We start from the raw sequence: 13,390 nt of genomic DNA on the forward strand, positions 1-13,390 counted from the left end.
CCTAAACCTTCTTCCCTCTCCCTCCACCATGCCTGGGATCTAACTATTACAACTTTTGATTAAGTGATAATTGTTGCAGGGAAAGCAGAAATTAAAAGTTGAGCACACACATGCACAAACACATAATCTCTATTGGTTGTAGTTTCTCAGGATGCCTGATAGACTCTCCATCTGCCATCTCTTGTAAAGAAGCTGTCTTGATCTGGCAATCAGAGCCATCTACCTGGAGTATCTCCTATGTTGCCATTCCTTAAGCAAGTGACAGCTGTGGACTTAGGCATCTCTGATTTCCTTACAACAAAAGAAACCTGAGAATTGGGGAAAGGACCAGAGACTTGACTTAGGGGTTGAGGGAGTCTTTGGCTAAATCATGTCACTTTACAGAAGAAAAGAGTTAAGCCTCAGGATTACACATCTTAGATCACTATGATTTACTGTGCACAAACCAAAGCTGTGGCAAGAGTGTAGTAACTGCATCTTGTACACAACATCTCCAACACTCATCTGCACACATAAATTACATGTCAAATAAAAAATTATATGTAGGAGGAAGAAACCCTTCTTGACCTGAAAGGTAAAAATGATCTTGCTTTCATAATTTGTTTTAATGATAACAAAACATTACCATGGCAACCTACTCTCTTGCTTCCGCCTCTTGATAAGGATCAGAAGGTATAGGCTACTTTACTAACCACATCTGATGCAGAACAGTTGGTTTTTAAAGTGAAATAAGTGGGTATCACTTGGACTGTGGAGAATAGAGTCCATCTGGGTGCATCTAGCTTGTTAATTTCGAGAGTCTGGCATGGATTAAAATAGCAGCCAGAGAGAGGGTGGGGAGTGTGCAATGGTTTCCAGCCTTGGAGGCTGCTGATGCTGTGAACGGTTGATTCTGCATTCACTGTGTTCCTCCAACTCTAACTGAGCTTACCCTCTGAAGGTGGATTGTTCTCCATGCCGGAACCCTCAGGCTCTTTCCTACCTTCTTCTGTCTGTTCACTCTGCCCTTCTCAGGGCGGGTTTTAATTTATTGTTTTGTCCAAGAGCGTTGCGGATCAGTTTCACCTGCCGTGTCTCACAGCAGTCATGGAACTAATTCATTTCAGATTTTACAATTGGAGCTGTCCCTTCCTCCCGCCTCACTCGGGGAAAGAAAACTCATGTTTCCTGAGGACCATTAACTGCAGCCCTGCCAAGTGCTGCATTTTCATTGGTGACGGAACAAAGACAGAAAGCAAGTAGGAAACAAAGCGGGGATTCAAACCCTGGTCTGTCTGCTCTGGGCTTTCTGTCAGCCTACTCTGCTTAAGTACAACAGTGACCTGGGGAACACAGTTTAAAGAGGCATTTAGAACTGGGTGGTGACACACATTCTTATATAAGCTGTCTTATAATTATCTCCATAATGAAGTCAGCTGGGCATCTTCTAAAAACTTTCAGATTATGAACTTAAGGATGCACATTCATTGCCAAGAGGCCTCTTGGACACAGGTAGCTTTCACCTAGAAGTAGCCCTGCAAGCTGCACCCTTGATTTATTAATGTATCCAGGGGAGCGCCAGTGGTGCCCCAAATTTCAACAGCCAAAAGCCACTTTCCCCTTTCCCATGTCCCTCTGTTATGATGGTATCTGTCACTTTTATCCTCAGCAGTATCAAATTTAGTATGACCCGTCTTTACTGCTACATTGTAAAATTTCTTAGGGTTGGAAACAATGTTTAACCATGAATAACAGAAAACACCTTCTACTTTAGTGATTTTAGTAGGCTTTTTAGGGGAACAGGTAATTACCCCCAAGAAGACATGTTCTGGAAAGAGAAAAATGAAACAGATTAAAGCTGGCTGTTCCGTACAGTCAAGTTCAGTCAGAGCTCCATTCATAATGCAGTGGGCTGTGGGATTGGTTCAGTAAGAAACCTTCAGCAGACAGATTAGCAAGGGAAGCATTACACCAATTAAGGCCTGCTGGTCACTTACTTAGTGGCTTCATGTTGCTACTTTTATTTCCAAAATGGTTAAAACTAAGCCTTCTATTACAGGCTTCATGTGCCATGACTGCAGAAATCAAAATGCGTTGGCATTGCCAGGACAGTGAAAATATACCAAGAGAACATTGCCCATTCTGAGTCTCAGTGTCTGCCCTTTATGGTTGCCAAAGAACTAGTGTTTTAGAAGTTTTTTTTTTTTTTTTTTTTTTGCCTCAACATATTGGATGTCTATAGTAGCAGAACCGTTACAGTGTCCAGGGCTACCTGGCAGCAGCATAGATCATCCCACACCAGCACAGGCTAAGTACAAGGGTTTTAGCTCTAAATGCTGAGTCCTTGTCTTCGCATTTCTGCCCCTCAGCTCCAGCCTTAGGTAAATGACCGACTTCTGTGTCTCCGTCTCCTCATTTATAAGTTCAACTTGGGCGATCACGAAGTTAAGAAAATAGCGCCACTTTGCTTTTGTTTAGGGCACTTCCAGAACATTAGCCACCATGAGCTGTTAGTCATGATGATCAGAGAATATCAGAGGTGTCTTTTTTATTGGAAAGGGAGATGTTTATTCAGGATTCCCCAACATTTCATAATAAAGATAAATTAGGTAGTAAAGTTTCGGTGGAGACAGTAAGTTATAGCCATAGCCATTGGATACAAGGCCCTTACAGGAAATGGGAATCACAGTTGTCTGGCAGGATGATACTCAGGCTTGTCTCAGGCTCCGAAGGTGACTCATCGAGGTGTCACTTGCTTCTGGGTCAGAAGTAGAAGATCGAGGAAGAATGGAAATTTGAACAGCCTCGAGGTGGCAGGGAGTTTGGAGGGAACCCCTGGGTACTGAGACCCGTCCAGCATCAGGGTAGAGAAGAAGCAGGTAGAATCAAGGCCCAGAAGGTGGGCTGGGGTGGAGGTGGGGCTGCAAGAGAGGAACGGGTAGCATTGGTAAGACCTCAGAATTGATAAGGTAGAGGTCTCCCTGGCAGGGAAATCCCACTAACAGAGACAGGAAAGTCTGGGGAAGTGTGAGTTAGGGACTGAATGGCAGGACTGCAGAGTCATATGAGTCTGCAGTACAGATAGGGAAATGTAAGAGAAGTACCGGAAGTCAGGCTAACAACTGAGCCATGCAGATGAAATCTGGGAGTCATTTCCAGATGTGCAGTACTATTGATGATATGGGAAGAGAGGTGGCTCTTTGACACTTGGCCCCCTAGGCTGTGCATTTCTCTGCATTTCTCAGATAGTGAATTCTAAGGTGAGTGTCATGCAGGGTGGGGAGAGGGACTTCATTTCAGTTGTTGTAGGAGTCAACAGGTGAACTTCTCAGCTGGTCCTTAGGTCCCTCTGCTGTCTGTCAGCTGGTCCTTCAGTCCCTCCGCTGTTTCCAGTTCTTTTTTTTTTTTTTTTTTTTTTAAGATTTTTTTTTTTTTTTTATGTATATGAGCACACTGTAGCTGTCTTCAGACATACCAGAAGAGGGCATCATATCTCATTACAGATGGTTGTGAGCCACCATGTAGTTGCTGGGATTTGAACTCAGGACCTCTGGAAGAGCAGTCAGTGCTCTTACCCACTGAGCCATCTCTCCAGCCCTCCAGTTCTTTTGTTTTGTTTTGTTTTGGTTTTTGGTTTTTCGAGACAGGGTTTTTCTGTATAGCCCTGGCTGTCCTGGAACTCACTCTGTAGACCAGGCTGGCCTCGAACTCAGAAATCCACCTGCCTCTGCCTCCCGAGTGCTGGGATTAAAGGCATGCGCCACCACGCCCAGCAGCCCTCCAGTTCTTAAGCTGGGTGAAGAACTTCCTGTTTCCTCTTTGTCCACCACACAAAGATAACGGCTGCCCCCCCTTTTAAACAAAGAACCATAACAACAACACCAACAACAAAAAAACAAACTGGGAAGAATTTGGCTTAAATTATAAAATTCAAAGGTATATTTAAAAATCTTGGCTATTTCATAAAACACCAGGAAAAAGCACACAGGGTTAAATTTCAGAATTTGTAAGACCAAAATGTTTTATGGCCTGACATTTTTCGTGTGGTTTTCAATGGGTATAAATATACCCGGTGGGTGTGTGGGTGGCTTCTCATGTTTTGGGTAACGGTGAGATGCCGAGCTTTGGGCTCTGGGATGAGAGCTATAATTACTAAGCGATGCCTTCCTGGGATTGGTTTACAGGCGAATGTTGGGTATTTGGAAATCCAGCAAGTCAGGACCCATAGCATCAATCCCTGCCTTTCTCCGAAAGTTGGAATTGTGATTGGCAGTGGGAAGAGCATAGGCTTGGGCCTTTCTCTGCTGCGTGACCATTCACATGTGTGATAGAACAGAAGTGAAGGCTGGCGTGACGGTTTCTCCAAGCCTAGTGCCCAATAGCCACCATGCAGCTGCTATGGAAACATTTCTAAATATAATCCAGGGCTGGCTTCACATGCTCCTCCCCCATGACTCGACGACGGATGTGGTAAACACCCTAAAAATACCTAGGGTCTGAACTTTTGAGGTATCTGAAAGGAAGGGGCAGACACAGGTCTGGGGCTGGAAGTCCGGCACTATTGGAAGGCTCCTTCATCCTCCAGGACAGTTGCCCACTGAGCCTGTGTGTGAGGCCTGTGTGTGAGGGAAGCTGTGGCCCATGTTGTTCCACTCAAGGCTAAGTGCTTGCTCTCTAGTCTTGTATTTACTGTTGGCAGGTTTCAAGGAAACTATTCATAGAATGGACATCTGTTCCCTGTCCCATTGACTTCAAACCTGCAGCTGCCACCACACAGGCAAGGAGTTGAGTTTTTTTTTTTTTTGGTTTATTTCAGAAAATCAGAATTTTAGAGCTGCCATGTAGTGTAGTGTTCACAGACCAATTAAAATCTGCCAGCCCTAGTGTTGGCAGAGTCACACGTCTATGCCCATGTAGTAGCCATAGGAATTTGAGAATGGACCAGCTTTGGTTATTAAGTTGTACTCATGACCCCACAATAGAAAAATAAGAGAATTAAAAAGTCTTTTAAAATCATTGACTAAGTTATTGTGCACAGCCTTTTCTTTCTTTTACTTAAAAAAAACCCAGAACTTTGAGGCTGGGGAATAGCATGAGGTCCTGAGTTCAGAATCTCAGCACGACATAAAAAAAAGCCAGCTGTGGTGATGTGGGCCAGAGACAGCTGGATCCCCGAAGTTCATTTGCCCACAGCCCAGCCTATTTAAACTCCAGGTTTAGTGAGAAACCCTGTCTCAAAAAATATACTGATTGAGGAAGCCAATCAAAACAGACCCCAGGCTTCCATACACATTAACATACCTGTGATTACACATCCCCAAATAAGCATTACACACACCCACACATGCATGTATATGAATGCATGCGTTCGCATGTGTGTGTGTATGCACATACACACACACACATATATATACACACACATATGTGTGGGGGGAGACAGAAAGAGAGAGACAGACAGTGAGGTTTGTTTCTTCATCCACATGCAGTATTAGAGTACCAAGTCCTCTGGCGACATGCCTAGCCGGAGTACCAGCAGTCCTGTCTCCCAGAAGGCTTTCCACGTTTGACTTCCTGACTTGGAGGATCATAGTTAGGATGCTGTAATTGATTGACTACAGATGACTTCTGTCTCTCAGGGAGGAAAAGCTTCACAGCTGATCTCCAATGCTCATGAGATGTGCTCAAAGTTGTGTTAATGGTCAGCACTGTCATCTAAGGTGGACCAGTCTCTCAACTCCAATGCCTGACTGTGCCCCCCTCACCCTCACCCCCACCCCATCCCCCAGTTTCCACCAATCCACACCGAGGAGGTCCTGTGTGTGCAGAGCCTTCGTGAAGAAGTGCCACTAAGCCTGGACAGGAGATGAAGAGAAGGACCTGCTTTGTGTGTTGAGTTTTCCATACATTGCCTTATGGTGGTTATAACAATGTTTCTTTAATTGTAACCTTCTTCGCCACTGTGAGCATCTCAGAGCCCCGGTTGTGTTTCTGGAACCATGTTTGTTTGCATGTGTAGAAAATGATTGGAATGTTTTTCTTGAATGATGGAAGCTATTAAATTTTTAATTTTTAATTTTTTTAAATGTCACCTAGTGCATATTTGAACTAGTCACTTCTAAGCTTCTATTTCCTGAACACTTAATGCAGGGAATGAGGTCCCTAGGGAGGTAGTCTGCTTTTGGAGGGAGGCTGGAGGAGGAGGAGGTTCCGGGGTTGATAGTGAAGAACCCAGGGAAGGCTTGGACACCAGGACATCTCTGTATGTCACAAGGGTCTTGGAAATAATGGCAGGCATTACTTCTCTTAAATTCCAGAATGAAGAGCTGAGAAACTTATCACTTTCTGGTCATGTTGGATTTGACAGCCTGCCCGACCAGCTGGTCAACAAATCCACTTCTCAAGGATTCTGTTTCAACATCCTGTGTGTGGGTAAGTGACGGTGGCACCTGTGGCACAGAAGGGGACATGATGGTTGTGGGAAAGGAGGGTGATCGTTTATTACCTTTGCTTCCAGTGGAACAAGCTAATACTCATGGCTGTCCCTGTGAGGCACCACTGTGAAGAGTCGAGCTGTATTTGATAAGCGTTTTTGTAGTTTTGTGGTACTACTCAAATTGTCTTCATCTCTGTTCTGTGGTCATGCATGCAACTGGCCAGTCTTATACAGTCATGAAAACATTTGTCTTGATTTTTCATGGAGAAGGGGAGCTGGACCCTAACTAGACTATAGGAAATGGAAGGAACTCAGGTATGTACTGTAAAAGCATCAAAAAACCTTCAAGCCAGTGGTTATCAACCTGTGAGTCATCACTTCTTTGGGGGGGATAGGGGGTCATCTGATCCTTTTACAGTAGTTGCCTATGCCCATTAGAAACATCAGATATTTATTATGATTCCTACCAGTAGCAAAATTACAGTTATGAAGTTATGGGGGGTCACCATCACATGAGGAACTGTGTTAAATGGTCGCAGCACTAGGAAGGTTGAGAACTGCTGCTTTAAGCAGTGTGTTCCTTGAGTCTCTAATCTCTTACTGTAAATGTAACTTCCCCTGGAAGCCTTCTAAAGATGCATCAAAGCAGGAAGAGTTAAAATGACTTTTGACACTTCAGTAAGCCTTCGCTCTCAGGACAGAAGCAAAATCCAGGGTTCTATCTCTATTTGACCTGCTGATCTTCAATTGGGATCTAAATGTAACTTTGTTTTATTCCTTAAAGAGATCTGACCTGCTCCCTTCTTAGGTCTTATTTACCTGGTCCTCTTCCCAATGTCCTGCTGTAACCCAGGTCACCTCTGGCCTGGGGGTGGGGGTGGGGCTTCCATCCTCTCTCCAGATGCATTCCTCTTAAATTAAGAAGGGAAAGGTAGAAAAGGGCTAACAAACATGAAAATCAAAATAATAAATCTGTTACCTTGATTAAAAGTATTCCTGAAACCCCTGTCGCACTGTAGAGCAGTGAGCTGGTCTGTGGTGGTGTTTTGTTATCACAGGCTCCTTGGCGTGTTCTCCAGGACGTCACGTTGAGACACACGGAAGCTTTTCACCGTGTGACACCTCTACCCTACTTTTCCCTACCCCCCACCCCTCACCCCCAGTCTAAACCAGAAAGAGTGTATTAGACTGACAAATTGGAAGGTTTGCCCTCAGCGTGAGAAGCGCATTGGCTCAACTGGAGGAGGAGCAGGTAGGGAGCAGATGTCTTTCTTCTTCGGGAGCCTGTCTGTCGCATGTAGCTGGCGTGCAGGACACATGAAAGTCAATAGTGTAGAATGTGACAATCTGCCAGTGGTCTGGGCCGGCTTGTTCTCTGGCACCGTGTTTTAAGCCTTCGAAAGGAGAATGGCGGGAGAAACCTGGCCAAAGCAGCCGCCTCGAGCCTTCTGGAGCCTCCCCGTCTCCCCGTGTGCACACCTTTCCTACAGAACAAGTTACAAGCCCTCCCTAGTTACAGCCGGTTCTGCAGAGTCGTCCTTTGGTATGTGCTCACTGCAAAGCAGGGTGGTTCTTCCTTAGTGTAGCAATTTGCTGATTTTGTATTGGAAAGTGTACTAGATTATAACTCCGGGCCAATTACTGTTCTGACTTCTCTTCCAAGCCTCCCAGGCTCTCCTTCCAAAATCGGCTTCATGAGTTGATCTGAGATCTGCGCTTTGTCTCCTGCACCATAGTGGAGAGCTATCCCAATGGGACAGGGTAGGATCTAATGGGATACATGGGATGCATGGCTCGGTGACTGAGCCCTCATGGTAAAAATAGCACTGTTTTGATGTAGGTTGCATTTTCTTATATTAATGGTCTCCTGTTAGATTTAGAAAAAGTATCTGCCTTGCTCTCTCTCCTGGATAAGTAGTCGTACCTTGATTCACACCTGGGCAGTTTCAAAGTAATTAACATAGCACGTGCTTATTATTGAAAAATTACAAATCTCAGACCTGAATCTGTTTCTCACAGATAACCCCAGGACACTTCCAGGATGCTTTCCACCTCTTTGTTAAGAAATTCAGTCTGGTGGCTTGTAACACAACCAGTGTGTATCCCCCTCCAGTTGTGTAGGCAGAACTCCGCATGGGTCTATAGGTGGCCTTCTCCTTAGGGAGCATAAATCCATTACTTTTTATAATTGCAGAGGATGCCCGCACCCTTAGCTCCTGGACCCTTTCCCTCATATTTAGTGCAACCAAAGCCTTTATTCGATTATCGTTCTTGCAATAGGAAGTTCTTTTTCAGAGACTTGGAGAAATCCAATTTAAGTGTAGCTAGGATTGCCTTCCCCCAGTGTAGGGTCAGAAAATAACGTATTAAATAATACAATTAAGAACAACTGGCTGGGGCTGGAGAGAGATGGCTCAGCCGTTAAGAGCGGTGGCTGTCCTTCTAGAGAACACAGGTTCGAATCCCAGCACCCACATGGCAGCTCACAACCATCTGTAACTAACACTTGCATAGATACACATATAGGAAAAATACCAGTTCACTAGCTCCAGGGCTGGGGACATGGCTCAGCGAGCAAGCACACTTACTAAATAAGTGTGAGGACCTGAGCTCAGATCTCTAGGGCCTCTGTATAGGCTGGGTGCTTCATGCACCTCCTTGAGATGGAGACAGAGCTAGAGGGGGCCAGCTGGTCTGGCATACATAGTCAGAAAACAAGAGACCCTGTCTCCAATGAAAAGCCACGGCTTTCCACACCCAGTGCTCTCACTTACACACACATCCATGTGCACACACACACACACACACACACACATACACACACACACACACACACATACACACACACACACACAGTGGGTTCCCGAGATGCAAGCATGTGTTCAGAACACTGTCCACTTCTTGGTGTTGCTCGCTTCTGTTGGCTTATTTCTGTTTGGACATTTCCTTCCCAGCAGTCTGGCCTCCAGCAATTACCAGCAGGGAAAGAACAAGCCATTCCCTGACACAGATCACTGAATACCACAGATTTTTCTGAGTGTGGTTCCCATCCTGTCTGGGAGTGGAGGTCAGTGTACTCCAAAACACAAGTGGCTCCCTACAGGAAAGAAGGCTTTCTCAGAAGGGAGCTTAGCTTGCATGGGACCCCACACACTGGGGACAGATAAGGACAGCTTGCAGGTGCATAGGTGTCTGGGGGTGTGATTTACACAAAGGACCATGCTGTTTCTTTAATATTTTTTGCTCTATAGTAAATCCTGGATATCCTTCCAAGATAGGACATGTAATTCTCCCCATTTCCTTTGGAGTCTCTACAATTTGGCTGTGGTTTGAGTCTGTCCCAAGAGTTCATATGCTGGGGACCTAGCCTTGGCGCAAGTCCTGAGACATTGTGGGACCTTTAAGAATGGCGTGTCTGTGGGAGGAGCTTAGGTTTTGTCTTCAGAAGTGATTAAAGTGGTTCTTCTGGGTCTCCGATTCTGATCTGAGAGGGCAGTGATGGGGGTTTTTTTCTGGCCATCCCCCCCGCCTCTGGCTTCTTGTCTGACCATGAGCTTTCTTACGTGTTCCTTATTCATGTTATCAGACCTTACACATCCCTGTTTTGCTGTTTCCCAGGAAAGGCCAGAAAACAGCTCGTCGGTTAAAATGAGTGAAAAATCAAGTTGACCCCAGAACCAAAGGGGAAGCCTAGGTTAGAATCAGAACTCAAGGCCTGTTGCCAGAGACTTGTCTGCAACAGTTATCATGTTATGTTCCAAACACAAATTAAAAGTTTACTGTGTGACAGATTTATTAAGTTAAAAAACAGAAATAATTGCCTCAGACAAAACTCACCCAAGAAAATTGCGTATGGATTTTTCAGAAAAGAAGCACTGGTGGACGTTGTGGTCAGAGTTTGGGGGTATCCCAGAATACAATCAGAGGCAACAACACAACGTGTCACATGGTCTTTTCAATCCCCTGGCAGGCTGGCACTATGATGCCAAGGCATGTTTCATCAAAGGCTAGTGTGTGAGGAGTAACGTAGCTTTCAGCCGTGATTACCAGCACTGTCCAAGAATAAACTCTGCTCTTCAAGGGAGGCCAGCAGGCCCCTGTACACAGCTGCACACCTAAGTAGCCAGGTTTGGCAGTTAGAATTGAATGGTCCAACTCAGGCTTCTGTCTGATCCATCTGCAGCTCTGGCTGTGTTTAACATCCACCCAAGATCTGGGGGCTGAAGTGAGCCCGAGAGTAAACAGAAGGAAGGGTCGGAATACATCTCTCCCCGTCATTAGCAGGAGCCACAGAAACAGGAGCTGAAGGGAGCACTTCACCAGTGTCTTCAGTGACTGCTAAAGCTATGAGCTCAGGGTGATGAATCGATGACAGAACGTCAACATAAGGAACAGCCCACCGAAGTGGCAAGTCTCAGTCGTATGCTCAGCTACACGGCCGTTTTGGCTTTCTGTTGGCATTAACGAGTGCCTTCCCTGTGCCTCGTGCTTTGCTGGGAGTTTGAAATGCTGCAGCGTTGGTGTCAGACACCAGTTTTCTGAAGATGCCATTAATCAGCATGTAAGCAAAACACTCAGACACACCAAATAAAAATCTTTTTTTTTTTTTTTAAACAAAGGAATGGGGAAAAGACATGTTTTTGCTTGAGAGGAACTTTAAGGTATAGACAAGGCCCTGCAGTCAAAGTTTAGCAGTGGTTGTCAACTTGTGGGTCACCACCCCTTTGCAAATCATGTTTATGTTATAATTCATAATTGCACAATTACAGTTATAAAGTAGCAACAAGAATAATTTGGGGTCACCATCACATGAAGAACTACATTAAAGGGTCTCAGCATTAGGAAGGTTGAGAACCACTGGTTTAGACAGAAGATTCAAAAGCTAATGCCCTGAAAAATTTCCCCTTTGCCAGGCATGGTGGTGTGTGCCTCTCAGCCTTACACATGGGAGGCAGAGGCATAAGATCTCAAGTTTGAGGCTTACCTGGGCTACATAATGAGTTCAAGGCCAGCCTAGGCTACAAAGCAAGCAAATAAACAAAAGGGACGCCAGGTGTGGTGCACATGGCTTGGCTCCCATTACCTTGGGAGGCACAGGTCAGCAGATCTCTGTGAGTTCAAGGACAGCCAGGGCTGCACGGTGAGACCCTGTCTCAAAAATAAAGATAAACAGAAGATGGCTGAAGAACAACAAATGAAGGAGTTGGCATGCAGCTGAGTGATTGAACACGTTCGTAGCCAAAATAGGACTCCAGACCTGCAAAGAAGACAAAACCCCCTGCATTCTGGGGCCCCTTCTACTCCCAGCTTCCCAGTTTCCCACTGCCGGTGTTTGGTGAATCACACCAGCCTCCAGCTGTGTAGCCGTGTCTAATTACAGCTCTCAAAAGCACAGACCTGGAAAGCGAAACACATGGGGAAGAAAGTGGGGTTTGTTTTTTCCAACCAGTTGATTAACTCTGTACTATAAGTAGGGTCCAGAATCCTAATTGTTCACAGTTTCTACCTTAATATAAACCATCATTAGACACAACTGTGTCTTTTTTTAAAACATGACTGCTGGTGTTCCAAATCCACACGCGCTTTATGACTGCTGGTGTTCCAAATCCACACGCGCTTAAGTGATTCCCATCCAGTAAAAGGAGATGGTGATTTCAGGCTCAGATAGCCTAGAATCCTTGCCTTGTAAATGCAAGTTTTATTGCTGTCCTTGGGGAAAGATGAAAGAGAAGTAGGTCACTCTCCTGACAACCTTTGACACAGTGGAACCTTCTGGGGGTTGGGGGAGGGGCGGGGACACTGCCTCTTGGCCAGTGTCCTGCAAGGACAGTTTTCTGAGAAACAAGTGGTCCCCATGCAGCACACGCTCACAGTCACCACCATCATCAGCAGGCTGCCTGCCTATCAGAGTCCTAGGCTCCCAAGGGAAGACCCCTCTTTCTTACCTCTGTCCATCAGACAGTAATTTTGTTTTGCTCATAGCTAATCTGTGTGAATATGAGTCTTGGCTGTGTGTTTGGGGAGGGCCGCTCTTTAGGAAGCCGACTGGCTTATATTATTTTTATACTGGGGTGTGTGTGTGTGTGTGTGCGCGTGTGCGCGTGACATATGCATGCACATATATTCAGAAAAGTAAGAAAGCTCAAACTCAGTCCCAACTTCTCTCCAGCCAGATGCAGAGCCATCTGGAATAACATTCAGGTCATATCTGAGGTTTGAGCTGCCACCCGCTGTGTGCACTCACCCTGAAATCCCCACACCCAAATCCCCACACTCAAATGCTGCCTCAGTTTCCAGTGCCTTGCCCCTCTGTACTGCTCTCTTCTCCTCTCCCATAGTCCCAGCTAGTGCTCGGTCTCCACAGCTTCCTTGTGCTCACAACCTTCCCTCCGTCATTTTAGCCCGTTTACTTCTCTCCGTATACTGTACGCCATGACAGTGTGCTGCTGACGGTCTCTCAGTCAGAGAAGTTCTACATGGATGGCTGTCCTGTGTAGCCTCTACAGTTGCCTTTGGGTCAGAGGTGAAGCTGTCGGCCAGTTTTCTGTGGTCAGTTCTACAGGGAGGTCACAGGGGAGAAGGTGTGGTCTTGCTCATAAGAATGGCCAGGCACCAGAAGAATGGCAGGCACCTCAAGTGCCCCCTACAGCCAGAGTCTGATTGGTATTCGGTTCTGTTCTAGACCAGATTCAACGATACGAGAGAACACCATATCAACCTAGTTCATTGTTGCATTCTCTGAAGTTGGCACAGGGCAGCGTTCCTAGTAGGCACTGGAAAAATACTGGCTGGGATGAGAGTTGATAGAGGAAGAAACTATCATCTTAGATATATCAGGGACACAATGGGAAAGTTTAAAGGGTAAAAAAAATGTGCTTGAACAGTGTTTATTGAAGAAATGAATCAAAGCCTAAGTGTTAAACCGTATCAGACTGTTCATCAGAATGAGCCCCAACCCAGAAAGCCCCCTACCCACTT

General features: G+C 45.6%; 1 protein-coding gene across 3 annotated transcripts in view; it reads left to right on the forward strand.

The window, feature by feature from the left end:
* Septin11 (septin 11) overlaps positions 1-13,390 on the forward strand; it is an 89,189-nt gene that overhangs the window by 39,833 nt on the left and 35,966 nt on the right. For all 3 annotated transcript variants that reach the window (XM_029545152.1, XM_029545151.1, XM_021210970.2), the window contains exon 2: positions 6,294-6,408. In XM_029545152.1, coding sequence (XP_029401012.1) covers positions 6,294-6,408 — 115 coding nt within the window. The remainder of the gene's footprint in view (positions 1-6,293; positions 6,409-13,390) is intronic.

The sequence above is a fragment of the Mus pahari genome, chromosome 13, assembly GCF_900095145.1.
Source record: "Mus pahari chromosome 13, PAHARI_EIJ_v1.1, whole genome shotgun sequence".
Taxonomy (NCBI): domain Eukaryota; kingdom Metazoa; phylum Chordata; class Mammalia; order Rodentia; family Muridae; genus Mus; species Mus pahari.